Raw genomic sequence first — 26,631 nt, forward strand, 5'->3', positions numbered from 1 at the left:
TTTCTCCCACTAAAGTGGAAAAAATATACAAGAACGTTTCAGCCCTCTGTCTTAAGTGTTCAAGTGGTCGAGGAACTTTACCTCACCGTTTCTTTCAATGCCAAAAACTAACTTTTTTGGAATCATCTGTTTGATTTTCTGACCAAAGCCTTTGGCAGGGAGGTCCCATGTTCCCCTTTGCAGCATTGTTCGGGGTGTCTGAACCAGGATGGGCAAGGGACAAGACAGAGACGCAGGTTGTGTCAATGACCACACTTGCGGCAAGAAAGCTGCAAGTCTGATAAACCTCCTACCTTCGAAATGTGGTTGAGAGAATTTGGAAATGTACTCCACCTGGAGAAAATCAGGTTTACCTTGTCTAACCGAGAGAGAGTGTTTTATAAGATTTGGCAACCAGTCATTAGCCTGATGGATAAATTTAAGTGAAATGTGCTCTGTCTTAACATTTATGTGTGCTGCATTACCACCTCGTTGACTTGCCGTCCACCTTCTATTGTGTTCTTTGGAAGGTGATTGTTGTATACGGCTCGATTATAAAATCAATAAAAATATATTGAAAAAAGAAGAAGCTGTGCAGGCTTTCACTGCACTGAGAGGTGAAATAAAACAAAGCAACAGCACCTGTGAAGTCTAAGCCTGTGTGAAGAAAAAGGTTTTCAGTTTGTTTGTAACTGAGCAGGTTAGCAGGCAGCTTGTTTCCAAGAACAGGACTCAGCACGCGAGTTTTACTGCTGCGTCAAATCTACGCCGTAAATTACACCCCAACCAAAACCCTACTTAACCCTACGCTGCAACCTCCCACGTAACCTGACGTGCACTTCCTGAGAAATGTAACCACAAATCGGTCGATGCAAACCAAAATGACCTGACTGGAAGTTAGAAAAAGGTCTTTATAAGATGCTTGCTGACATAATTTACATGTTAACAGGACTTCTTAATAAGGTATTATTGTTGATTTAGAATATGAAGGCAGAGTTAGTTGTTAAACACAATAAATAAATAATAAAGTATCATCACTATTAAGCATAAGAATCTATTTAGAGTCTTAATGGGTCTATAACATGTAATAAACCCTTGTGTGATATCTGATGCCACATTTGCATATTATTAACAGCTAGTGTGTGTTAATAAGCGCTTTATAAGGATGTTATCTATTAACAAGTGTTGATAAGGCCCGTGACATTTAAGTGCAAATAAAATCTGAAGCTACAACAGAAGCTGTTACCTCACAGCTAGTTTGGAAGCCGATCCTAATTTAGTCAGCTGGGATTCAGACGATAAACGACTGAGCAGCAAAGAGTCATCAGAGAACATTTCATTAATTAGCAGTCAGGCAACACAGGTGAGAGTCAGGGTATCTCTCACTTTGCAACTTTTCGAGCTGTCTGACACTCGGGAGTTATTTCACACAGTGAGTGGGGGCTTGGATATCATCATATAACTTGAGGACCTCGTTCCACAGCTGCTAAGACTAATGAGATTCAGTCAGAGCTTTCCTGCATAGCAATTAAAAAGTAGTTAGACGGCAAGTGGAGCGAATGTAGGAGCGAGGGACAAACTCTTCACATCAGCCTTGATGTTTAGATTCGACAGGCGCGCAGAGGTCAGTTTGAAAGAGACTCGAGGAGGCCATCTCCAGAGCTCCCGCTGCTCTGCAGCTGGAAGCAGCGCTGTGTCTGTTCACTGGAAAGTTACTTGGTACCAAAACAAAACAAATAAATCTTGGCTTTTTTATTTTTAAAGAAGCTGATATGCCAGGAGAAGTTGTTGCTGATCTTGATTTGATACTGATCCAATATTTGGTGCAAAACTCTACAAAACCAAAAAACCACACCTGATGTAAATTTGGCCACTTTCCCCTTCCAGGCCGTCTCCTTGGCCACCTCTTCATTTGATGTGCTTTTGCTTTTTAATACTTGCAACCAAAGGTCTGATTATATACAATATCTTTGTTATTGGTTAATACAGGAAGTGTACTTTGGGCGGCACAATGATTCTACAAATGAAAATGAAGCAGTGTAATTAACAGCCAAACGTTGAGTTGTATTGACAATGGCAGGGAACGTGTCACAGAAACAGTAATTATACATAAGCGCTTCAACTCAGTAAACTCATCATTTACATTGATAATTAGCTGCCCTTTGGTTAGAGAGTTATACATTCGCTTTCTCGCAGTGAACTAGCTAACCTTTCAGTTACAAAGCAGCAGCACTCCCCTTTAACTGGCTTCAAATGCCAGTAGATGACATTAGCATATTGATAAACAAGAAAGTATTGCAATGTGAAATGGAACTGATCAGTTCTGCAGGAGAAAGCATGACAGCAAAGTGGAAAAACTTTGCAGAACTTCAGCTCGATTTGAATGAAGGAGCACAGCTAAATGAGGCACCGTTGACATGAAGCAAACCAATTTCTACACAAGTGTGAAATTACACTCATGAGTGCATAAAGCACACTGTACAAGCTGCTAGCTCAAGGTTTGTGCAGCTCACAACAATCCACATAACGAGCAGGACAGCTGAGAAGCTTTCCTGCAACAGGCAGGTCACCGCTGGTTAAAGAGCAAGTTAGGCTCCCAGCTTAATGCACGTGCACGCACACACACACACACAGACACACACAAACACAAGTTTCAGGTGCATGTTAAGGAGGGGGAAAAGAGAGCCGCCTCAGGAAAACAAATGTGCTGATTCTCATCACAGAAATTAAGAGTGTGCAGCAAAGGGAGGACGAGTGTGATGGTCTCTGTTATGCCAGACAGGGACAGGGAAATGTCTCCTGAATTTAATGTGGGAGTTATAAATAGGACAAAAAACAGAGAATGTCAGCGAATTTGACGATATCACACTGACTCCACATCTGCAGCTTAACAAAGGAAACGGAGCCAAGAGCTGAGGTTACAGCAAAGTTTCCAAGTCATTATTTGTTCACAGTAAACAAGGAGAACTTGTCAGTGCTGTAAAGCAGTTTATGAAAATGGATCCGTGTTTAAACAGGCCATTTTCTGCTTCCGCTCACATATATGTGGTCACGGCAGTGGATGCCCACTTAAGGCCTAAGGTTTCGAATAATGAGGACAGAGGACTGAAAGGTCACCCTGTGAGCCGAAGCTCAGGCTTCACATTGTTTTCAACACTTTTTAGTTTCATACTGCTTTTTCTACTCTGAGCGTCCACAAGTGCAAACATGCAATGTGCAGGCATCTGAGGTAGGAAGCTGTGTACACGCCCACCTGCAGTTCAAAGCTTCTTGTTTTGAGGGACAGCCAATCAGAAGAAAAGGTGGCCTGCACCTTCAGTTAGACACAAAACCTTTTTTACTTCAGTGGACGAAACCAACTCTAACCTTAGTGTCACAGGTTCCACCAAACCCCGTACGAGGACAGAGACGTGTCACGTAATGCCAAAGGTGACGCACTGCACTGAAGATCTGCTTAAAAACTGAGAAACGTATCAGCCCACAGCTGGGTTCAGCTTTCAGCTGGGAGAAGCTACGTGTCTGAACACTAATGGGGCCATAATGTTGTCTGATCAGAGAATAAAGGTTTTTAAACCTTATTTTGAGGCAAGGCTGCAACATTTCTTGTCTCTGTGACAAATGAAACTGAGTCTATGCTTCTCCTCTTTTTTGTTCAGGCGCTCAGTCTCACATCACCTGACATCCTTTTGGTGTTGCCGAGATGGCTGCCAGGTGCTGAGACTTAGTCCTGGCTACCAGGAATGAACATCAGCAGTGCTCAGTAAGTATACAGACTCCAGGTACTTACAGGTTTCCAGCAGGTGCAACCAGCACCACAGCAGCAATAACCTACATGTAGACTCCTGCATCACTATCAGAGAGACAGGCTGTGGCAAACAGCCTCAATAAGAGACACCGCCGGCTCAGGTCATGTGTCAAAGCTGGATTTTCCTGAACACAGTAGTGCAGCCCACCTGGATAAGGTTAGGCTATCGGTATTCACAGGTGACAGGTTTGAGGTTACTGTGCTGTTGACTGTCTTTGTAGGATTACCTTCCCCTCAAACACAGAGTAACTGAGGCCTGGTGGCACTGACGTGCTGGGCTGGGAGAATGTGATTACCTTTGCCTCCCGTCCCCTGGCCTCCGGGCTTATTGTAGAGGTAGATATCACCGTCAGCCGTGTCACTGCTCAAATGAAAGTAGTGCTGCAGACAGAACAGGAGAGCAAATCAGTCCCTGGAAGCTCAAACCACACAAGTCAGCATTTATTTCATACACCACAATGAGACTTGTCAAAATGATTTTAGTGTCTGCCTCAGTTGTGCAGAGCCTCCCATATCTAGGATTTATTCATTTTTAATCCCGATCACTTTAAACAGTGCTGTTTGTAGTGCACTCGCATGTCGGCCTGTCATCTATCAATGCAGGCAGGCCTTCCTCAGTTTGCAGGGAGCACGGACCTATTTTTTACAAGTCAACAAATCTTTCAAAGTATTCGGAGGACACAAAAAAGTCTGTTTACTCAGGTGTTTAATCAAGCAGCAGTAGTTTCTTGGATTATGTTAAACTGTCAGAAACAATCTCATGGTGAGTGATTAGAGAGCTGCTGAATGAGCAACCACACAATCTGCTGACTTTTCTCTTTTCTTAAGAACAAAACAAATCCTGTAAATTAAACACACAGTGTGGAGATAAGACCTGAACAGGTACACACTACAGGAAGCTGGGTTACACCGATCAGATGCTCAGGTAACCAGTAACAGTGCCTGCTTCTTATTCTTACTGGGAGGCAGCTGGTGTCCTGCAGTGGACCAGTGGACACTTGTTTATCGCTCGTGTATCTTTATGTGTTGTGAGCCTGTTTAGCTGCTTCCTTGGACACGTGTCTCTTATGAAATACATTTTTGATCTCAGTGAGATTTACCAGTAAAATAAAGGCTAATCTATTCAAACAGAACGATCTTAGTAGACATGCTAGGACATATTTACATTACCCTTTTATTTATTTTATCAAAGCGGGTTTCTTTCACTAGAATGTCTGGTGGTCCCTTTCTATTCTTCATGTCTGTGGTTCACGTCACAGCCTCCTCGAGGCCCACAGGGATAAACTGCTGAGCTTTTCAGGCAACTTCCAGAATTTCAAACCTGACTTTAGTTCCAGACAGTTTCTTCAAGTTTTCTGTGTTGCCTCCAAATTCCTGTGAACTGTCTTTAACCTGCACATCCACAGCAATGTGTTGGGGTCCCTTTTAATTATCTGAGAACTAACACTGTTTGCTGTGGGAGGTAACTGGACTAATGGCCCATACAAGAGCATTCAAGTAGTTTATTCATCTGTAACTTGATACCAAATATTAACATAATAATCTATTTTACACACAGTCTATAATTATTAGTAAAGAAAACACTGTAATAAGTCCCAATGTTCAATAAGCCTAAAGAACCAATAAACAGAGATACAAACAAGCAGACCGAGTGAACGATAAAGTAACAACAAGCTTTCTGATCCGACTGCTTTTTTCACGCCATCAGACTTTATTGTAACAATGTCACAGTGTTGCCTGAACTCAGCCTTTCATTTGGGGTGTAAACAGTTATTGAAAGTGACAGAACTGCCAAGAGCCAGAACTACAAAGACGATCACTTGCACAGCCGACACTTTGACGTGTCAGAGGACTCGCGTTTTAATGAAGGCTCAACTCCACTTAAAGGGTGTTCTGTTTTTGTGCATACTGGTGCACCGTCACAGCTCACATAGAAATGTAATGACAGGCAGCCATCATTAAAGGTCTTTTGTAATTACTCTCCACCACAGGCTGGCGTTTTATCACAGAGTGTCACTGTGGTTGAAAACCTTTGGAAACAAACGAGATTTCTTTCTGCTCACCTGACTAACACCATGCTGATTCCAGGTATTATTAAAGATTTAAAGACTAATATTAAAGTGAACGCATGAGGGGAAATGTTAGGTTGTACCTTGAAGTGATGTGCTGTGTTCATGTCCGTGTACTTGGGCACGTGCAGGAAGATGAGGAGGTTCTGTTTGAGGTAGTGAGCCACAGCGGACAGCCAGGGCAGACAGTACTGGGGGAGGCTGAAGGTCATCACCTCAGTGGCTGGAGATCCTGACGGCTGGATGAACTGACCAGACAACATTTGGTGAAGGCTTTTATCTGAAGCAATTTTCAGTAGTCTGAGTGCAAACAAGTGCTTTCTGCATTCCCCAGGGTAGATACAACCCAGACGCAGGACACAGTTTACTCATTTCACTGTACAAGTCGCTGCACACAGAACTACAGAAGAACACCACACACACAGAAACACAAAAGCAACGTTCCCCTAAAAAGTGAAAATCATAATGTACCTCCACATCAGCTGGCGTCAGCTTGCAGTTCCTGACAAGCATGACAGTGATGATGTCCAAGGTGGTTTCATCCAGGCGCTTACGCAGCACCTTCACCAGCTCGTCTGTGATCTCTGGACCTGAACAAACGGTGATAAAAGAGCCCTGTGTCACCCTCACCTCTTCTGCCAGTGCATTAGAAACGGGACAGAAAGTTAGCGATTAAAGTCTTCAGAGGATCGAGTGCATGAGGCAAACTGCTCCCCTGTGACAAAGTCAAATAATCCAAAGGTTCTGCCTACAAAGGGACCGTCCAAGTGGTTTAAGACTGTCCTTGTTTGTGAAGTTCAGAAACTTTCAAGCTGTGCGAGATGTTTAGAAAGTCTCCAGCTATGTGATATTGATCTCTAATAACATGCCAACGTCACGTCTATAGCCCGATGTTTTTGTGTTCACCATCCTGTGATGGAAGCACATGACTGCACCACCCTGCAGACACTGGTTCTGCCACAGGATGGTTGTCTCACTAATATTGTATGAACCTAGAAACCCAGTATAAAGTAAGGATACAGCACCTTGCTTGGATCTGGCTGTATAGAAACAAATGAGAAAAGAAAGAAGAAATCGAAAACAAGGGGAAAAAATATCAGTCTTTGCTTAAAGATGCTAAGATGGGCCCGTTGCTGATGTGAGTGAGACGCCTTGGATCGATGGGGAGTGGACTGCCTGTGGTGCCAAGGGCAAAACCAAAGTATGGGGAAGCAGCTTTCACATATAATGCAGCATAAAAAACATGATAGTTTCAGGAACGTCTCGAAAACGAATTTTCAAATCCAGACGGAAACATTTTTATTCTTGTTTGCTTCTGCTGAGCATTTCAAGGGAACCTCGTCTTTGTTTCTCAAAGACATATTTATACTTTCCAAGGTGAATGTTGATATTGAACATGGCCTTGGTTTCAAATAACAAGGTCAGGTTATCCACAATCAATCCCTGTGGTTGCTCTAAACACAGAGGCATTTTTTCTACTTCCGGCTCTGTATGATGTCACAGAGAGGGGACATTCCTAATATGGTCATCTCTGGCGCACAGCTTAAACATACGTTAACCTCAATATTGGAAACTATTACCATGATACTACTGTGGCACTCTATATAAGAAAAAACATGTAAAGGAGTAATGTTGGGTCTGCTTTAATAAAGCAGCTCTTCTGCTGACAAAAGAAAACTAATCACACAAACACATGGAGGAGACTTTAATACAGCCATCCAGTGATACTGCAGAATAAAGATCATTTCAGACTATGATGAGTGGAAGAAGCAGAGGAGGATTTTAATGAGTTATGCTTTGAGAAACCATGAAGTGAGGCCAGCGTGTCTGCCTGAGACAGATTCCCAGTGCAACAGCCCCATCAACATGTCCGCAGGAGGAACAGCACCGGGCAGCAGAAACTCTTCACACCCAAACGTCTCGACTTTCTATTTTTAACATGAGTTAGCTGAAGGAAGACGTGTTTAAAGCACACACACAGTGGGATTATTCAGTGTGATGAAACTAAGGTGCACACAGTAGTTGGGTTTGTGTTGTGTGCAGGGCTGAAAAACATTTCTCTCTAAATTGAGTCCAATTTGGGAGTCACACCCCTCGACTACAGAACCCTTGTTCCCCAAAAGATGTGTAAACAAGGTAGGTGACAACTGCCTTCTCTGTCAGCGCCCCAAGTCACACTCAGTGAGAGAAGAGGAGCAGTGAAGGGTGTTAGCAAAACTGTCTGCAGGTTTCCACCCCTCACCACTGTGTGTGCAGCGGAGCAGCATCAGCCACCGGCTTGTTGCACTGAGGGGCGCCACTAAAAAGCCTCCTCAGAAACTGAGAACTGCTTTGTGCAAAATCTGCGCCTGACAATGGTCACAGATAACAGCGCATTACATCTTAGGCTGCAGGAAACATGAACATCTATAAAAAACATTTGACCCAACTATCCTTAAGAAATCAAAGTTCATATGTGGAAATGTTGCCACATGTATGTCAAAGCCCGTTATTAACACCAGGATAACCTAACTAACTGCTGCAGGTTAAGTTGTTGCTGCATTGCTGCCATTAATTGAAACAATGCATCAATGCAGTCACCATGTTTTTCAGTAGCTTACTAATGCATGGACATCTACGGAGTTTGAGGGCTCTACACCACTCAAAACACTAGAAGCTGCCCTCCAGCAGACATGCCATTCACAAGATTGGCAGAACCCTCAAAGTCACTAAGATCTGAACACCAATGGCATCAATTTGTAGCTCCTACGTTGCCTCGTTCCCAGTTATTCACAAACTTAGATGTTCATGCTGCTGACCCCCCCCCACCCCCACCCCCCACAGTGGGGTGACAACAATATCCCATCAGCCTTTTATGGCTGAGGTACGGAAGAGGATTAGGGCCACTGGAAACAATAATAATCTGAGATTAAAGTCAGAATTCTGACTTCAGGAAAAGGAGAAAAAAAAAAGACGTGCCCACTTTTTTTTTCCAGTGGCCCTAATCCTCTTCCGTACTGAGGGGTAAAAATATGAATTTTCAAGTTATATTTATGACCAATGTTCCCACTAAGCTGCGCACGTGCGCAATTGTGCACTGCTGGCTCGGTCTCTGCGCACAGAAAATCTGCATTGCGCACAAAAAAAAACAACAACAAAAAAAACAAATCTAACCTGAATTGAAATTAAAATGAAATTAAAATGAAAACTTTAACGATTCAGTTTTGCAGTGTGAGTCAGTGACTGGCTGCTCCCGTATGGGATCAGAACGATGCCACCTTATCCCAAAGTCCAGCCAATGATGCGATTCACATTCGTATATACGCAGCTGATCAACGTCGCTGACAGGCTCTGACAGCGTCCTTATGTGCCGGTGTTTTAGCAAAGCGGCTGATGTGGAGTGAAGCCACGTTAATGACAACGTGTCCAACCATTGGAGACGTGAGCAGGACAGACGAACAACTGACGGACAAAGTGTGGACTTTATACCAGTTTTTAAATTGTGTTGATCGGCCGCGTAAAACCAGAGTTATGATAAAATATCTGCAATGTTTGTTTTTCTTCCTGAATACTGTCGTTGTTTAGATTTACTGCAGGAAGAAACGGTAAAAACTGCGTTTTATAAGGAAAACGCTCGAAAGCCTGTGAACAAAAACAAAAACACCCCCAGCCTTTCCTATTGGTGGAAAAATTACCATGTGGACCAATCAAAAAACGATATGGCAACATGGCCTTTAGTTGTTTAGGGAGGGGGACGTTTTAGGAGTGACGGCGTGTTTGAGATGTGAGAGATTTGTGACGTTTAGCACAAATCTTGTGTAGTCAGTGTGTAGTCAGTGTGTAGTCAGTGTGTAGTCAGTGTGTAGTCAGTGTGTAGTTAGCGTGTAGTCAGTGTGTACTGAGAGTGTAGTCAGTGTGTAGTCAGTGTGTAGTGAGAGTGTAGTCAGCGTGTAGTCAGTGTGTAGTGAGAGTGTAGTCAGCGTGTAGTCAGTGTGTAGTGAGAGTGTAGTCAGCGTGTAGTCAGCGTGTAGTGAGAGTGTAGTCAGCGTGTAGTCAGCGTGTAGTGAGAGTGTAGTCAGTGTGTAGTCACCGTGTAGTGAGAGTGTAGTCAGCGTGTAGTGAGAGTGTAGTCAGTGTGTAGTGAGAGTGTAGTCAGTGTGTAGTCAGTGTGTAGTGAGTGTGTAGTCAGTGTGTAGTCAGTGTGTAGTGAGAGTGTAGTGAGAGTGTAGTCAGTGTGTAGTGAGAGTGTAGTCAGTGTGTAGTGAGAGTGTAGTCAGCGTGTAGTGAGAGTGTAGTCAGAGTGTAGTGAGAGTGTAGTGAGAGTGTAGTGAGAGTGTAGTCAGTGTGTAGTGAGAGTGTAGTCAGCGTGTAGTCAGCGTGTAGTCAGCGTGTAGTGAGAGTGTAGTCAGCGTGTAGTGAGAGTGTAGTCAGCGTGTAGTCAGCGTGTAGTGAGAGTGTAGTCAGCGTGTAGTCAGCGTGTAGTCAGCGTGTAGTCAGCGTGTAGTGAGAGTGTAGTGAGAGTGTAGTGAGAGTGTAGTCAGTGTGTAGTGAGAGTGTAGTGAGAGTGTAGTCAGTGTGTAGTCAGCGTGTAGTCAGCGTGTAGTGAGAGTGTAGTGAGAGTGTAGTCAGCGTGTAGTCAGCGTGTAGTCAGCGTGTAGTGAGAGTGTAGTGAGAGTGTAGTGAGAGTGTAGTCAGTGTGTAGTCAGTGTGTAGTGAGAGTGTAGTCAGTGTGTAGTCAGTGTGTAGTCAGTGTGTAGTGAGAGTGTAGTCAGTGTGTAGTCAGTGTGTAGTCAGTGTGTAGTGAGAGTGTAGTGAGAGTGTAGTCAGTGTGTAGTGAGAGTGTAGTCAGAGTGTAGTCAGCGTGTAGTCAGCGTGTAGTCAGCGTGTAGTGAGAGTGTAGTGAGAGTGTAGTCAGTGTGTAGTCAGCGTGTAGTCAGCGTGTAGTCAGCGTGTAGTGAGAGTGTAGTCAGCGTGTAGTGAGTGTGTAGTCAGCGTGTAGTCAGCGTGTAGTCAGCGTGTAGTGAGAGTGTAGTCAGTGTGTAGTGAGAGTGTAGTGAGAGTGTAGTGAGAGTGTAGTGAGAGTGTAGTCAGTGTGTAGTCAGCGTGTAGTCAGCGTGTAGTCAGCGTGTAGTCAGCGTGTAGTCAGCGTGTAGTCAGTGTGTAGTGAGAGTGTAGTCAGTGTGTAGTGAGAGTGTAGTCAGTGTGTAGTTAGTGTGTAGTGAGAGTGTAGTGAGAGTGTAGTGAGTGTGTAGTCAGCGTGTAGTCAGCGTGTAGTCAGCGTGTAGTGAGAGTGTAGTCAGCGTGTAGTCAGCGTGTAGTCAGCGTGTAGTCAGCGTGTAGTGAGAGTGTAGTGAGAGTGTAGTCAGTGTGTAGTCAGTGTGTAGTGAGAGTGTAGTCAGTGTGTAGTCAGTGTGTAGTGAGAGTGTAGTCAGTGTGTAGTCAGTGTGTAGTCAGTGTGTAGTGAGAGTGTAGTGAGAGTGTAGTCAGTGTGTAGTGAGAGTGTAGTCAGAGTGTAGTCAGCGTGTAGTCAGCGTGTAGTGAGAGTGTAGTGAGAGTGTAGTCAGCGTGTAGTCAGCGTGTAGTCAGCGTGTAGTCAGTGTGTAGTCAGTGTGTAGTCAGTGTGTAGTGAGAGTGTAGTGAGAGTGTAGTCAGTGTGTAGTGAGAGTGTAGTCAGTGTGTAGTGAGAGTGTAGTCAGTGTGTAGTCAGTGTGTAGTCAGTGTGTAGTCAGTGTGTAGTGAGAGTGTAGTCAGTGTGTAGTTAGTGTGTAGTGAGAGTGTAGTGAGAGTGTAGTCAGTGTGTAGTCAGTGTGTAGTGAGAGTGTAGTCAGTGTGTAGTGAGAGTGTAGTCAGTGTGTAGTGAGTGTGTAGTCAGTGTGTAGTCAGAGTGTAGTCAGTGTGTAGTCAGAGTGTAGTGAGAGTGTAGTGAGAGTGTAGTGAGAGTGTAGTGAGAGTGTAGTCAGTGTGTAGTCAGTGTGTAGTCAGTGTGTAGTGAGAGTGTAGTGAGAGTGTAGTCAGTGTGTAGTCAGTGTGTAGTCAGTGTGTAGTGAGAGTGTAGTCAGTGTGTAGTGAGAGTGTAGTCAGTGTGTAGTCAGTGTGTAGTGAGAGTGTAGTCAGTGTGTAGTTAGTGTGTAGTCAGTGTGTAGTGAGTGTGTAGTCAGTGTGTAGTGAGAGTGTAGTCAGTGTGTAGTGAGTGTGTAGTCAGTGTGTAGTCAGAGTGTAGTCAGTGTGTAGTCAGAGTGTAGTGAGAGTGTAGTCAGTGTGTAGTGAGTGTGTAGTGAGTGTGTAGTCAGAGTGTAGTGAGTGTGTAGTCAGCGTGTAGTCAGCGTGTAGTCAGAGTGTAGTCAGAGTGTAGTGAGAGTGTAGTGAGAGTGTAGTCAGAGTGTAGTCAGAGTGTAGTCAGAGTGTAGTGAGTGTGTAGTCAGCGTGTAGTCAGCGTGTAGTCAGTGTGTAGTCAGCGTGTAGTGAGAGTGTAGTGAGAGTGTAGTCAGTGTGTAGTCAGTGTGTAGTGAGAGTGTAGTCAGTGTGTAGTCAGAGTGTAGTCAGTGTGTAGTGAGAGTGTAGTCAGTGTGTAGTGAGAGTGTAGTCAGTGTGTAGTCAGTGTGTAGTGAGAGTGTAGTCAGTGTGTAGTGAGTGTGTAGTCAGTGTGTAGTCAGTGTGTAGTGAGAGTGTAGTGAGAGTGTAGTGAGAGTGTAGTCAGTGTGTAGTCAGTGTGTAGTCAGTGTGTAGTGAGAGTGTAGTGAGAGTGTAGTCAGTGTGTAGTCAGTGTGTAGTCAGTGTGTAGTGAGAGTGTAGTCAGTGTGTAGTCAGTGTGTAGTCAGTGTGTAGTCAGAGTGTAGTCAGAGTGTAGTGAGAGTGTAGTCAGTGTGTAGTGAGTGTGTAGTCAGTGTGTAGTCAGTGTGTAGTTAGTGTGTAGTCAGTGTGTAGTCAGTGTGTAGTCAGTGTGTAGTCAGTGTGTAGTCAGTGTGTAGTGAGAGTGTAGTCAGTGTGTAGTGAGAGTGTAGTCAGTGTGTAGTCAGTGTGTAGTCAGTGTGTAGTGAGAGTGTAGTCAGTGTGTAGTCAGTGTGTAGTCAGTGTGTAGTGAGAGTGTAGTCAGAGTGTAGTGAGAGTGTAGTCAGTGTGTAGTGAGTGTGTAGTCAGTGTGTAGTCAGTGTGTAGTCAGAGTGTAGTGAGAGTGTAGTCAGACTGTAGTCAGTGTGTAGTCAGTGTGTAGTCAGAGTGTAGTCAGAGTGTAGTGAGAGTGTAGTCAGTGTGTAGTGAGTGTGTAGTCAGTGTGTAGTCAGTGTGTAGTCAGAGTGTAGTCAGAGTGTAGTGAGAGTGTAGTCAGAGTGTAGTCAGTGTGTAGTCAGTGTGTAGTCAGTGTGTAGTGAGAGTGTAGTCAGTGTGTAGTCAGTGTGTAGTCAGCGTGTAGTGAGAGTGTAGTGAGAGTGTAGTGAGAGTGTAGTCAGTGTGTAGTGAGAGTGTAGTCAGCGTGTAGTCAGCGTGTAGTCAGCGTGTAGTCAGTGTGTAGTCAGTGTGTAGTGAGAGTGTAGTCAGTGTGTAGTGAGAGTGTAGTCAGTGTGTAGTTAGTGTGTAGTGAGAGTGTAGTGAGAGTGTAGTCAGTGTGTAGTGAGAGTGTAGTCAGTGTGTAGTCAGTGTGTAGTCAGCGTGTAGTGAGAGTGTAGTCAGCGTGTAGTCAGCGTGTAGTCAGCGTGTAGTGAGAGTGTAGTGAGAGTGTAGTCAGTGTGTAGTCAGTGTGTAGTGAGAGTGTAGTCAGTGTGTAGTCAGTGTGTAGTGAGAGTGTAGTCAGTGTGTAGTCAGTGTGTAGTCAGTGTGTAGTGAGAGTGTAGTGAGAGTGTAGTCAGTGTGTAGTGAGAGTGTAGTCAGAGTGTAGTCAGCGTGTAGTCAGCGTGTAGTGAGAGTGTAGTGAGAGTGTAGTCAGCGTGTAGTCAGCGTGTAGTCAGCGTGTAGTCAGTGTGTAGTCAGTGTGTAGTCAGTGTGTAGTCAGAGTGTAGTGAGAGTGTAGTGAGAGTGTAGTCAGTGTGTAGTCAGTGTGTAGTCAGCGTGTAGTGAGAGTGTAGTGAGAGTGTAGTCAGTGTGTAGTCAGTGTGTAGTCAGTGTGTAGTGAGAGTGTAGTCAGTGTGTAGTGAGAGTGTAGTCAGTGTGTAGTCAGTGTGTAGTGAGAGTGTAGTCAGTGTGTAGTTAGTGTGTAGTCAGTGTGTAGTGAGTGTGTAGTCAGTGTGTAGTGAGAGTGTAGTCAGTGTGTAGTGAGTGTGTAGTCAGTGTGTAGTCAGAGTGTAGTCAGTGTGTAGTCAGAGTGTAGTGAGAGTGTAGTCAGTGTGTAGTGAGTGTGTAGTGAGTGTGTAGTCAGAGTGTAGTGAGTGTGTAGTCAGCGTGTAGTCAGAGTGTAGTGAGAGTGTAGTGAGAGTGTAGTCAGAGTGTAGTCAGAGTGTAGTCAGAGTGTAGTGAGTGTGTAGTCAGCGTGTAGTCAGCGTGTAGTCAGCGTGTAGTCAGCGTGTAGTCAGCGTGTAGTGAGAGTGTAGTGAGAGTGTAGTCAGTGTGTAGTCAGTGTGTAGTCAGTGTGTAGTGAGTGTGTAGTCAGTGTGTAGTGAGTGTGTAGTCAGAGTGTAGTCAGTGTGTAGTCAGAGTGTAGTCAGTGTGTAGTCAGTGTGTAGTCAGAGTGTAGTCAGTGTGTAGTCAGTGTGTAGTCAGTGTGTAGTCAGTGTGTAGTGAGAGTGTAGTCAGTGTGTAGTGAGAGTGTAGTCAGTGTGTAGTCAGTGTGTAGTGAGAGTGTAGTCAGTGTGTAGTTAGTGTGTAGTCAGTGTGTAGTGAGTGTGTAGTCAGTGTGTAGTGAGAGTGTAGTGAGAGTGTAGTCAGTGTGTAGTCAGTGTGTAGTCAGTGTGTAGTGAGAGTGTAGTGAGAGTGTAGTGAGAGTGTAGTCAGTGTGTAGTCAGTGTGTAGTCAGTGTGTAGTGAGAGTGTAGTCAGTGTGTAGTCAGTGTGTAGTCAGTGTGTAGTCAGAGTGTAGTCAGAGTGTAGTGAGAGTGTAGTCAGTGTGTAGTGAGTGTGTAGTCAGTGTGTAGTCAGTGTGTAGTCAGAGTGTAGTGAGAGTGTAGTCAGACTGTAGTCAGTGTGTAGTCAGTGTGTAGTGAGAGTGTAGTCAGTGTGTAGTCAGTGTGTAGTCAGCGTGTAGTCAGCGTGTAGTGAGAGTGTAGTGAGAGTGTAGTCAGTGTGTAGTGAGAGTGTAGTGAGTGTGTAGTGAGAGTGTAGTCAGTGTGTAGTCAGTGTGTAGTGAGAGTGTAGTCAGTGTGTAGTGAGAGTGTAGTGAGAGTGTAGTCAGTGTGTAGTCAGTGTGTAGTGAGAGTGTAGTCAGTGTGTAGTGAGAGTGTAGTCAGTGTGTAGTCAGTGTGTAGTCAGTGTGTAGTCAGTGTGTAGTGAGAGTGTAGTGAGAGTGTAGTCAGTGTGTAGTGAGTGTGTAGTGAGTGTGTAGTCAGTGTGTAGTCAGTGTGTAGTGAGAGTGTAGTGAGAGTGTAGTCAGTGTGTAGTGAGAGTGTAGTCAGTGTGTAGTCAGTGTGTAGTCAGTGTGTAGTGAGAGTGTAGTCAGTGTGTAGTGAGAGTGTAGTCAGTGTGTAGTGAGAGTGTAGTCAGTGTGTAGTGAGAGTGTAGTCAGTGTGTAGTGAGTGTGTAGTGAGAGTGTAGTCAGTGTGTAGTCAGTGTGTAGTCAGTGTGTAGTGAGAGTGTAGTCAGTGTGTAGTCAGTGTGTAGTCAGTGTGTAGTGAGAGTGTAGTGAGAGTGTAGTCAGTGTGTAGTGAGAGTGTAGTCAGAGTGTAGTCAGCGTGTAGTCAGCGTGTAGTGAGAGTGTAGTCAGAGTGTAGTGAGAGTGTAGTCAGTGTGTAGTCAGTGTGTAGTGAGAGTGTAGTCAGTGTGTAGTGAGAGTGTAGTCAGTGTGTAGTCAGTGTGTAGTGAGAGTGTAGTCAGTGTGTAGTGAGAGTGTAGTCAGTGTGTAGTCAGTGTGTAGTGAGAGTGTAGTCAGTGTGTAGTGAGAGTGTAGTGAGAGTGTAGTCAGTGTGTAGTTAGTGTGTAGTCAGTGTGTAGTCAGTGTGTAGTTAGTGTGTAGTCAGTGTGTAGTTAGTGTGTAGTCAGTGTGTAGTGAGAGTGTAGTGAGAGTGTAGTCAGTGTGTAGTGAGAGTGTAGTCAGTGTGTAGTCAGTGTGTAGTCAGTGTGTAGTGAGAGTGTAGTCAGTGTGTAGTGAGAGTGTAGTCAGTGTGTAGTCAGTGTGTAGTGAGAGTGTAGTCAGTGTGTAGTTAGTGTGTAGTCAGTGTGTAGTGAGTGTGTAGTCAGTGTGTAGTGAGAGTGTAGTCAGAGTGTAGTGAGAGTGTAGTCAGTGTGTAGTGAGTGTGTAGTCAGTGTGTAGTCAGAGTGTAGTCAGTGTGTAGTGAGAGTGTAGTGAGTGTGTAGTGAGTGTGTAGTGAGTGTGTAGTGAGTGTGTAGTCAGAGTGTAGTCAGAGTGTAGTGAGTGTGTAGTCAGTGTGTAGTCAGAGTGTAGTCAGAGTGTAGTGAGAGTGTAGTCAGTGTGTAGTGAGTGTGTAGTCAGTGTGTAGTCAGAGTGTAGTCAGTGTGTAGTCAGAGTGTAGTGAGTGTGTAGTCAGTGTGTAGTCAGAGTGTAGTCAGAGTGTAGTGAGAGTGTAGTCAGTGTGTAGTGAGTGTGTAGTCAGTGTGTAGTCAGAGTGTAGTCAGAGTGTAGTGAGAGTGTAGTCAGTGTGTAGTGAGTGTGTAGTCAGAGTGTAGTCAGAGTGTAGTCAGTGTGTAGTCAGAGTGTAGTCAGTGTGTAGTCAGAGTGTAGTCAGAGTGTAGTGAGAGTGTAGTCAGTGTGTAGTCAGTGTGTAGTCAGAGTGTAGTCAGAGTGTAGTGAGAGTGTAGTCAGTGTGTAGTGAGTGTGTAGTGAGTGTGTAGTCAGAGTGTAGTCAGTGTGTAGTCAGAGTGTAGTCAGAGTGTAGTGAGAGTGTAGTCAGTGTGTAGTGAGTGTGTAGTCAGAGTGTAGTCAGAGTGTAGTCAGAGTGTAGTCAGAGTGTAGTGAGTGTGTAGTCAGAGTGTAGTCAGAGTGTAGTCAGAGTGTAGTGAGAGTGTAGTCAGTGTGTAGTGAGTGTGTAGTCAGTGTGTAGTCAGAGTGTAGTCAGAGTGTAGTGAGAGTGTAGTCAGTGTGCAGTGAGTGTGTAGTCAGTGTGTAGTCAGAGTGTAGTCAGAGTGTAGTGAGAGTGTAGTCAGTGTGTAGTGAGTGTGTAGTCAGTGTGTAGTCAGAGTGTAGTCAGTGTGTAGTCAGAGTGTAGTCAGTGTGTAGTCAGTGTGTAGTCAGTGTGTAGTCAGTGTGTAGTCAGTGTGTAGTCAGTGTGTAGTGAGAGTGTAGTCAGTGTGTAGTGAGTGTGTAGTCAGTGTGTAGTCAGAGTGTAGTCAGTGTGTAGTGAGAGTGTAGTGAGTGTGTAGTGAGTGTGTAGTGAGTGTGTAGTCAGAGTGTAGTCAGAGTGTAGTCAGAGTGTAGTGAGTGTGTAGTCAGTGTGTAGTCAGAGTGTAGTCAGAGTGTAGTGAGAGTGTAGTCAGTGTGTAGTGAGTGTGTAGTCAGTGTGTAGTCAGAGTGTAGTCAGTGTGTAGTCAGAGTGTAGTCAGAGTGTAGTGAGTGTGTAGTCAGTGTGTAGTCAGAGTGTAGTCAGAGTGTAGTGAGAGTGTAGTCAGTGTGTAGTGAGTGTGTAGTCAGTGTGTAGTCAGAGTGTAGTCAGAGTGTAGTGAGAGTGTAGTCAGTGTGTAGTGAGTGTGTAGTCAGAGTGTAGTCAGAGTGTAGTCAGTGTGTAGTCAGAGTGTAGTCAGTGTGTAGTCAGAGTGTAGTCAGAGTGTAGTGAGAGTGTAGTCAGTGTGTAGTCAGTGTGTAGTCAGAGTGTAGTCAGAGTGTAGTGAGAGTGTAGTCAGTGTGTAGTGAGTGTGTAGTGAGTGTGTAGTCAGAGTGTAGTCAGTGTGTAGTCAGAGTGTAGTCAGAGTGTAGTGAGAGTGTAGTCAGTGTGTAGTCAGTGTGTAGTGAGTGTGTAGTCAGAGTGTAGTCAGAGTGTAGTCAGAGTGTAGTGAGTGTGTAGTCAGTGTGTAGTCAGAGTGTAGTCAGAGTGTAGTGAGAGTGTAGTCAGTGTGTAGTGAGTGTGTAGTCAGAGTGTAGTCAGAGTGTAGTGAGAGTGTAGTCAGTGTGTAGTGAGTGTGTAGTCAGTGTGTAGTCAGAGTGTAGTCAGAGTGTAGTGAGAGTGTAGTCAGTGTGTAGTGAGTGTGTAGTCAGTGTGTAGTCAGAGTGTAGTCAGTGTGTAGTCAGTGTGTAGTCAGTGTGTAGTTAGTGTGTAGTCAGTGTGTAGTCAGTGTGTAGTCAGAGTGTAGTCAGTGTGTAGTCAGTGTGTAGTCAGTGTGTAGTCAGAGTGTAGTCAGTGTGTAGTCAGTGTGTAGTCAGTGTGTAGTCAGAGTGTAGTCAGTGTGTAGTCAGAGTGTAGTCAGTGTGTAGTGTAGTCAGTAGTGTTGTTGTGTGTCAGAACAATGAGGCGCCTGCTGAGTGTTACAGGTGTTACAGCAGTGACACATCTGCTGCTGTCAGGCCTGCAGGTATCAGGCTGTTGTTCTCCTTCATCTCATAGTGGACAGAAATTATTTTTGGAGCGGCACAAATAATTTGTGTGGCATCAGATTAGATGCAGAACAGCTGATTGTTCTGTAAATAGTTTGAAATGTTTGTTTAAAAAACGCCTTGGCTGCATTTTTAGGTAAACAGCTGCAAAAACACTTGTTTGCATAACTCAGTTACTTTTTTGAAGAAGTAACTTTATAATTAATTGCCCAACATTGGTCATTATTTACTGTATTTTACAGACAGAGTTACAGACTCTCTAACAGACCACAGACTCACAATACAAGTCAGAGCTTTATAAATATATAAAAAGTTAAAGTTATTTTTTCTTCCAATAGTGTTAACATGCTGCACAGGTCATCAACAAGATCTTCTTTAAATTTCATTGTAAGTGGGCTGAAGCAGTTAATTAAAAGTAGTCTAACATAAATGCTGTAATTTGATTATTTTAATAACCATGTAACTTGGATGGATTGGATGCTGGCGTGACCACAGTGCTCACGTCTGCTGTTGCTCACAGTGGTCCAAGTGTCGGCTCAGGGAGTTTGTGTGTTCGCTCAGACACGTGAAACATTAGAGGGAACATTGTTTATGACACAGGGTATGTGGTGTACCCTTATGTTATCTTATGTTTACAACATAGTTGCATAAAATATATATATTTAGAAATACCATTACAAATGCATCCTTACGTTCTGCTTAAAGATGAGGAGGTTCGAGCTGAACCCACATGACAAAGAGTCCTTTGGGCCTTTTGGCAAGATACTAAACCCCAAATTGCTCCTGATGCAACCATCAGAGTGTGATGGGTGTGTGCACGCATCAGGTAAAAAGCACCTAAAGTGGACAAAATAAAGCACCGAGTGTTTGTGTGTGTGTGTCTTGTTGTAAGGAAGTGCTTTCAGTTCTCAGCAAAGACGAAAAGTATAGAAAAGAGAAAATAGAAATACCGTCCGTTTACCATTTCACGAGTCTGGATGCAGCATCTGTGTCTATAGTGTGAGAAGCAGCGATCTGCAGGTCAGGCTTTAAGTCACCAATTTGTAATTTAATTGGTGTAAAAGCTGAATTGGCTTTGACATCAGCTGCTTCGATTCTGTGGTTTGCTTTTCCCCTCATACTTTTCAAGTAATGGTTATTTAAATATTGTCCCACTAAAACCAGTGCAGGAGTTGTGTTCACCATCAGGAGGTGATTGTGTTTCAGTGCTTTAGTCTTTAAGACAAACATGAAGATGAGCAGATTAAGCTGCTGCCTTTTAATGACATTATTCTACAGGAGGTGATATTGTGCTGGGCTTGCTTCTTCACAAATATTACAATGAAATGTTTGACAATGAACCACAAAGGCTGCAGCAAAGGACACTATTACTACTGCAGGCAGCCTTTGAACCATATGCATTCTCCATCACATGGATGATTTCTGCTTTTTTTATGCATTAAAAACCTTCGGTGAAAACTACTTTAGATTTGCATCGAGCATATTCTCTGTCCGGTGGACATCTGATCATTTTAGTCCAATCTAGCACATGAGCGCTTTTATTTCTCACCTGGAAAATATGAAAATCTCAGCTACTCATAGTGACATCACTCCCAAATTGGCTTCATTATCGTGGCCAAATCAGAAAATCAAAGAAAAACAGAATTTGTTTGGCTTGCTAGCGAGGTAGAGCAATTTGTACATTACGATCAATACAGCACAATACTTTTCCTTACTATAAAACAGCACATTAGTGGATAGAGCCTGTGATGTGAAGAACTGTACAGATTAAAAGTTTCACAGTTTTACTGATGTTTACGTTCATTGCCGCCTTTTTACTTTATTAACTCGTGTTGGTGGAGCTGCTCCAACTTCCTGAGCTGAGAGGGCGTTTCCGCCTGGGAAAATAATTCTGACTTCATTTGGAACGCACTATTACAACTTGGAAATGATTCTCAAGCCCTGATGTTTCCCAGTTCTCACCTGCACTTCCCACTCCATGCACCAGCAGCAGGATGTGCTTATCTACTTGTCCAACTGGCCGAGAGCCCTCCAAAGAAGACCTGGAGCCCTGAAAGACACATCAAAGATTTGGCAACAGTACTCTGATTTCAAACCTCAATGCAGATTACACCGGTATCCTTTAATTTGTGTGTGACAGAGCATCTCTGTGGGAGGTATATGTACATGGACTTGGCATCAACTGTGCTCATGCCTCCTGCCAATGTACCAAAACCCTCCCCCGTGCTTAATCTGGTAAACAGTGTGCATGTTCATATTATGATAGACATCTGTTTGCTCTCTCTGCTTGTGCTGACAAATATTCAGTCCTTCATACTTCGCTTCACGTTGTCCTTTCTGCCCGTTCCATGGGCACAGGATCCTCTGGAAATATGCTGAGAGGAAGATGAGATTTACTTCTGCTGCTTAATGTAAGTGCTTTCCAAAACTGTCCATCAGCCGTTCCGTGAGTGAATCTGAGGGAACGCAGCTGAAAGCGTCTTGCTTTCCTGCCTTATCGACTGCACCCAGTGACTGACAGGCTCGGGTATAATCTCCCTTTCAGAACATCAGATAAGGTGCACAGAACCACCGGACCTGGAATTACAGTCACTGAACTAAAACTTGCCTGAATTCTCTGACCTTTGACTACAGGAAACTTCCAGAAGACTTAAAATCCCTGTTTTATTAATCCAATTAAGCAGCAAACCTTCATGTGCACACTGTGGTTTATTATCGGGAGGAAGTCCTTGAAGCATTTCACAGAAGAGTGGGAAATTAAAGGAAGATACTGGTCTCCACCAGTGCTACCCTTCAGCTTCCCAGTAGATACAACTATGGTATCAATTTCAAAAGCCTATCTCACCTTCTTCTCAACTGCATTTTGATGAAGCTCGAACCCTGACCACTGAGATTCAAACTCATCCGAGATTTTCAGTAGATGCACCTATGGTCCAGCTTTAGTGGTCTGACAAGTGAAACTTTTACTCTAAGAGCAGATCTTAGTCCGAGAGTAGACTTAATCCATGTCTGGGAAACTAAGCCTGTGGCCCTCAGAGAGAACAAATTCCAGCGAGATCATCTTAATGGCATAATTGCTGTTTTAACATAAGTCCACCAACCAACAGAAACACATGATAAAATGACACGTTGATAAGATTAAAGGAATAGTGCTGCAGATAAACTGTGAAAAATGGGATTCAAATCAAGCTGAACAGTCTCATACGTTTGATCCGTCCCAGCCTTCCCTGCCTGGCACATACTCTGCCTCTCTCCTTCTGCAGCTCAGGTTCATGCCTGTGGGCAGGTTTGGCACACCTGTGCTTTACCACCTCATCACCCTGCAGTATTTAAGGACCAGCTCATACACCGACTCTGCCAGAACGTTACAGTCGTCAAAGCAATTTAGGCTCAAATTATGCTCCCAGTCAATTATCGGAGATTTTCCTTGTTCAGTAAATTTCCCCCCGTGTGGCCGCCAGCAAACTGTCAGCCTCATTTCTGGATCCTTGCCTCTCTTGATACTTACCTGTCTGCCCACTCTCCACCCATGCCTGCACCTCTCAAACCGACTAAGACTCTGAACAAAAACCTTATCGTCATCTTTGAGTTTTATATACACAAAAACTCTAAATGTTTCAGAATGTAGACGTTTGTGTGGAACCTGCATCTAACTTTGCCTATCCTGGCTTACATCATCACACAGTCCCCACATCTCACAGTGAAATGGTCTGTTACTGGTTGCAGTCAGTGGTGAACAGACTTGGTCACTTACTACAGAGTCCTCGGACATCGAAGGCTCTTGACTCCTGGCGAGCCCGATGCAGCGAGGCACGTGGAGGTTCCCGTCCATGTCGGAGTACTTCCCTGTTAGTGATGTTTCACAGAGTCTGGAAAGAGCACGAGGAGGTAAGTTGATGTTTTTCTGGATGAGCTGGTAATAATCATGTATTTAAGAAGAGAGAACCATCTCTGCCCGCACCATTAGGACAAATGTCACACAATTTGTTGCTGCTTCTCAGGCTATTCTATCTGAAACTCACTCTCAGTGATGTTAAAGAAATGCTGCATATCTGAAACACATTAGAGGTAAATTACAATACTTACTTTCTGCTTTGCCTGTGCAGAGAAACGTCGATGTGCTGCCACTTTGAGTGTAGATAAACTGCTCTAATCACTCACGCTCCAATCAATACGTACGCTTGAATCCTCATCACAAATTCATGTCGGAGCAAAGATGCTGCTGAGGTGTAACATTACATACGTCTCGCCGCTGTTTTTATCGTCACTACATCACCTCAATAATCTATATAAATACACACATTCACACACAGACTGATTTACATGAAACTCCGTATTCTGTTGTTTGTTTCCTGTTTTATTCTCAAACAAGGGATTTTAGCGCTTTTCCTGCAGAACAACACACAATGAAACAGCTGATACGATCATCAGCTGATCACCTGTGTGCAGCAGCAGCACATGCTTCGTGCTTTCCCTCTGCACCACATCCAGAGACGTCCTGAATAACAACTGAAATGGAACCATCGTGACCGTCTCAGCTATTTCTCCAGTGACAAACCCTTCAAACCAAAGACCGTCTGCTGCAGGTGCGTTCTAAGGAGAGCGATTGCTGAGGATGTGCGACTTAAATAAACAAAGAAACTAAATAGAAAAGATTCGATGCTAATGTTGGGATGACACACTGCTGGTTTGTAAAGAACAATGACTGCATGCCTGTCAGGCCGATTTATAACATTTGACGACGGTTCTTATGCAAATAAAATATTTTCTTTTCCAAATACATCAAAAACCCACATTTCAATGCCGTGGACTCCACCTTATGAATCAAACAAACACGCACACAAAGTGTTGTGTTCAACTCCAGCAAACCTTTAGTTAAACACAACACAGTAAGTTAACTGACTGTGTTTCACTGTGAAGTGAACGGGGAACTGCGTCAGCAAGCATGAGAGGAAACGCTGGCTCCAGCCTCAGAGTGAACACTGCGATTTGGAAGCTCCTCCATCTGGCACAAACATCACAAAATTGTTTCCTTGCGATGTCCTGTTTGACAGCAGTTCAATTACCAGGAAGTCGGATTTCTCCTCCACCACACTGCTGTTGTAAGAACATCTGTGGGTGGATTTTTGCTTCCAGCAAACGAGATGGAAAAAAGTCAAGGAGAGCCGTGTCACAACAATCTTCACAAAGCTCTCGCAATATAGAGGAAAGTTTATACTGGGAACTTATACTGGGAAGTTTATACTGGGAGCTTTCTTTAAGCATCGGGGGCGAAATGCTGAAAAATACTTTGGGGACAAAACTGGACCCACTGGAGAAGAAAAGAAGTAACAGAGAGTCAAACCTGAGGTAGAAGACTGATTTAGTGGAACGCTCCTGGTAGACAAACATGTTCTTCCTGTTGACCACGCAGAAGGCATTCAACACAGAGCGCAGGGCCTGGATCGCTGCGACAGGAAGACAGAAACATCCACGTTTACAGAACAAATCCACTGATTTAGGAACATCATCTTCGCTGGATTGAAACAGAGAAAGATTCTAATAAGCACATAATTGATGTAAATATGAGAACTGCACATCAAGTACACACTCAGTACAACCACAGTCCCAACTGCAGCCCACTGCAACAACCAGCGTCCAACAGGACGTTACAGCAGTCGCTGCTGTGACTCGAGTCACTGCTCAGTCACAAGCACTTATTTCTTCAGCTCTCTGTATCAAAGATTAGTCCAGGCCTCAGTATCATACTGGAATTGAAAAAGTTGGATCATAACCTGAGCGAAAATATGGCAGTGAGCCATGAAAAAGAGTCCACATGTTCCCAGTTAAAGCTAATTAAAACGCATGGATTCATAGCTACGGGTGCACATTTAATAACAGAATTACAAATCCTGTTTTTGCTTTGGAGCCATTTAAATCCTACACAGCGACTCCTCGGAGTAAGAAGAGATTTATCATACACTGAACTGAAATGACTGCACGCGTTTAAAGCCGAGCACCCGGACGTTCCTCTCACCTCTGGCCACTCCCATGTTGGGTCCCATCTTGAGGCGGGGGTGAATGTGGATGATTGTGCGCCAAACCACATCGCAGGCAAAGTGCCCTGGGATAAACTGCATGGTAGCAGCCAGATAATCTCTGGCCTGGTAGCTCTCCTCTGTGCTGTAGTCTGTGGTTAGAGAAATACCAATATTTACAACTTTATTTGCAGAGGACTAACTGCAGAGTGCAACATGACAGAAGACTGCAAATGTCTTATAGGCTCTGAAACCCTTTGTGAGGAATCCCAGCGTTAATATAAAACACTGTAAAACTACCTGCAGCTTGTTCTCACTCACCATCAGCGGTGTTGAGCCTCTGCCTGCAGTGAGGCTCACTCTTCCAGATGTCTTCCTCACTCTCAGCCACCAGCAGCTTGTTACACAGATGGCTGTCGTGCAGGTCCTGGAGCAGCATACGCTACAAAAGCACAGAGTGTGCAAACACCGAGCAGTAGACTGAAAATGCAAGTTTCAATCCTCTTAAATGTCTGAAAATGATCCAGCAATTAACCTCCTAGGACCTGCGTCCACATATGTGGACATCACATTTTGGGTTATTTAGACTAAAATACTCAATTTTGCTCTACAAGGGCCTGATGTCCACTTACGAGGACATTATGCTGCTACAAACAATGAAAGAGACGCAGCTTGGGGTGCTGAGGTAACTACCTGATTCACAACTCTGCACATTTCTCCGATCTTCCTGACCACCATTTGATGCAGCTGTAAGCATTCAGGCAACTCCTGCTCTTCCTCCTTCTTCTCCAGCTCCTCGGTGCCGACCTCTTTTCCCTCACTGAAGCATCTGTAACGACACAACACACCCAAAGGATGAACAGCCGTGATCAAAGTTATGAAAGTAAGCTCAGACTTGTTTTTAGTGCCTCTAGTGTCAGAAAGGAAAAACGTTTGACTAAAAGAAAAATGAAAAATAAGAAAGAGTCAAAGGAAAACAACATTTGTATTTGATAGACTTTCCCTCATAAAGATAACATCTGGCGACCTCCCATTAATGGCGAGTTTGACACCGTAGTATATATCAGTCGACTGTTTTTCCAAGCGTACATGCATCGACCGAGACCGCCATCACTAACTTCTGATCCAAACTCGACTTTGATATGACAGAAACCGGAAGAGCCACAAGGGTTACAAGAGCTACAGAGCTGATAACTGGGAGCCATCCAGAAATACCATTACACCTGACAACATGACCTACAAACAGACTGTACTGTTAAATAATAAGAACTTCAAATAACTGGAAGTAAATCTTTTAGCACTGTGATGTTTCATGGATCAAATCCTTTCATGGTCACGAAGCACATACTAGAAGTTACAGTAACAACATGCAATAATAAGGTATGTAGTAAGTGTTTCAATTAAGAATAACTGGTTACCAGTCTGGACTTAGTCTGGAAGAAGTCACAGAAAGTCAGAGCAAAGCTATTCACAGAGTTCATGTTTATAAACCATACATGAAAAATATTACATGAGTTTAATATCTCCGCTTCTCAGAGAGGTTTAAAGCAAATCTTTGAGCAGCCAGGTCAAAAAACTGTTACCACTAAAAACGAAAAATGAGAAGCTTGTGTAGTGAAAATTGTGTTGCAAATGAATAATGCATTTAATATCTGAGTGCACAAATGTGAAAAAAGAGAAGTCCAATCTGACTTATCAACGTCTACCTCTCTGCAAGTCAGGACTGTCCAGCTCCAGGCCTCGAGGGCCGGAGTCCTGCAGGTTTTAGATGTGATCCATCACAGCTGATTTAAACGGCTAAATTACTTCCTCAGCATGTCGTCAGGGCTCTAGACTAACTTTTTGCCATGGGCGTACCGGTACGCCTAACTTTTTAAAGTTAGGCGTACACAAATTTTATAATAATTTATATAATGTGCTTTTTCAGCATTCAAAGACTGATGACACCGTGTCAGAGCACTGGCTATGAATTTCAGAAGGATCCGGCCTTAACAGAAAAGTTAGCAATAGTTCTTTTCCTATTACAGCTACATCCACTTCTGTCGTGCCTAGGCTGCTCACTAGGGCTGGGTATCATCACTGATTTCTATAATCCATTCGATTCAGGTTTTCAAAGTCCCGATTCGATTCAACTTTGCCTCAGACAGTCAGAAATATTATA

At 44.0% G+C, this 26,631-nt stretch overlaps 1 protein-coding gene across 3 annotated transcripts in view; it reads right to left on the reverse strand.

Moving 5' to 3' along the window:
- The window catches only part of szt2 (SZT2 subunit of KICSTOR complex), a 148,865-nt gene that overhangs the window by 55,480 nt on the left and 66,754 nt on the right, over positions 1-26,631 (reverse strand). For all 3 annotated transcript variants that reach the window (XM_026194043.1, XM_026194042.1, XM_026194041.1), the window contains 9 exons: positions 25,164-25,299; positions 24,792-24,912; positions 24,470-24,622; positions 23,798-23,900; positions 22,208-22,322; positions 20,416-20,503; positions 6,325-6,443; positions 5,937-6,101; positions 4,081-4,165 (listed from right to left, as the gene is read on the reverse strand). In XM_026194043.1, the coding sequence (XP_026049828.1) occupies positions 4,081-4,165; positions 5,937-6,101; positions 6,325-6,443; positions 20,416-20,503; positions 22,208-22,322; positions 23,798-23,900; positions 24,470-24,622; positions 24,792-24,912; positions 25,164-25,299 (1,085 nt within the window). The remainder of the gene's footprint in view (positions 1-4,080; positions 4,166-5,936; positions 6,102-6,324; positions 6,444-20,415; positions 20,504-22,207; positions 22,323-23,797; positions 23,901-24,469; positions 24,623-24,791; positions 24,913-25,163; positions 25,300-26,631) is intronic.

This window comes from Astatotilapia calliptera, chromosome 15 (genome assembly GCF_900246225.1).
Source record: "Astatotilapia calliptera chromosome 15, fAstCal1.2, whole genome shotgun sequence".
In the NCBI taxonomy this organism is placed as follows: domain Eukaryota; kingdom Metazoa; phylum Chordata; class Actinopteri; order Cichliformes; family Cichlidae; genus Astatotilapia; species Astatotilapia calliptera.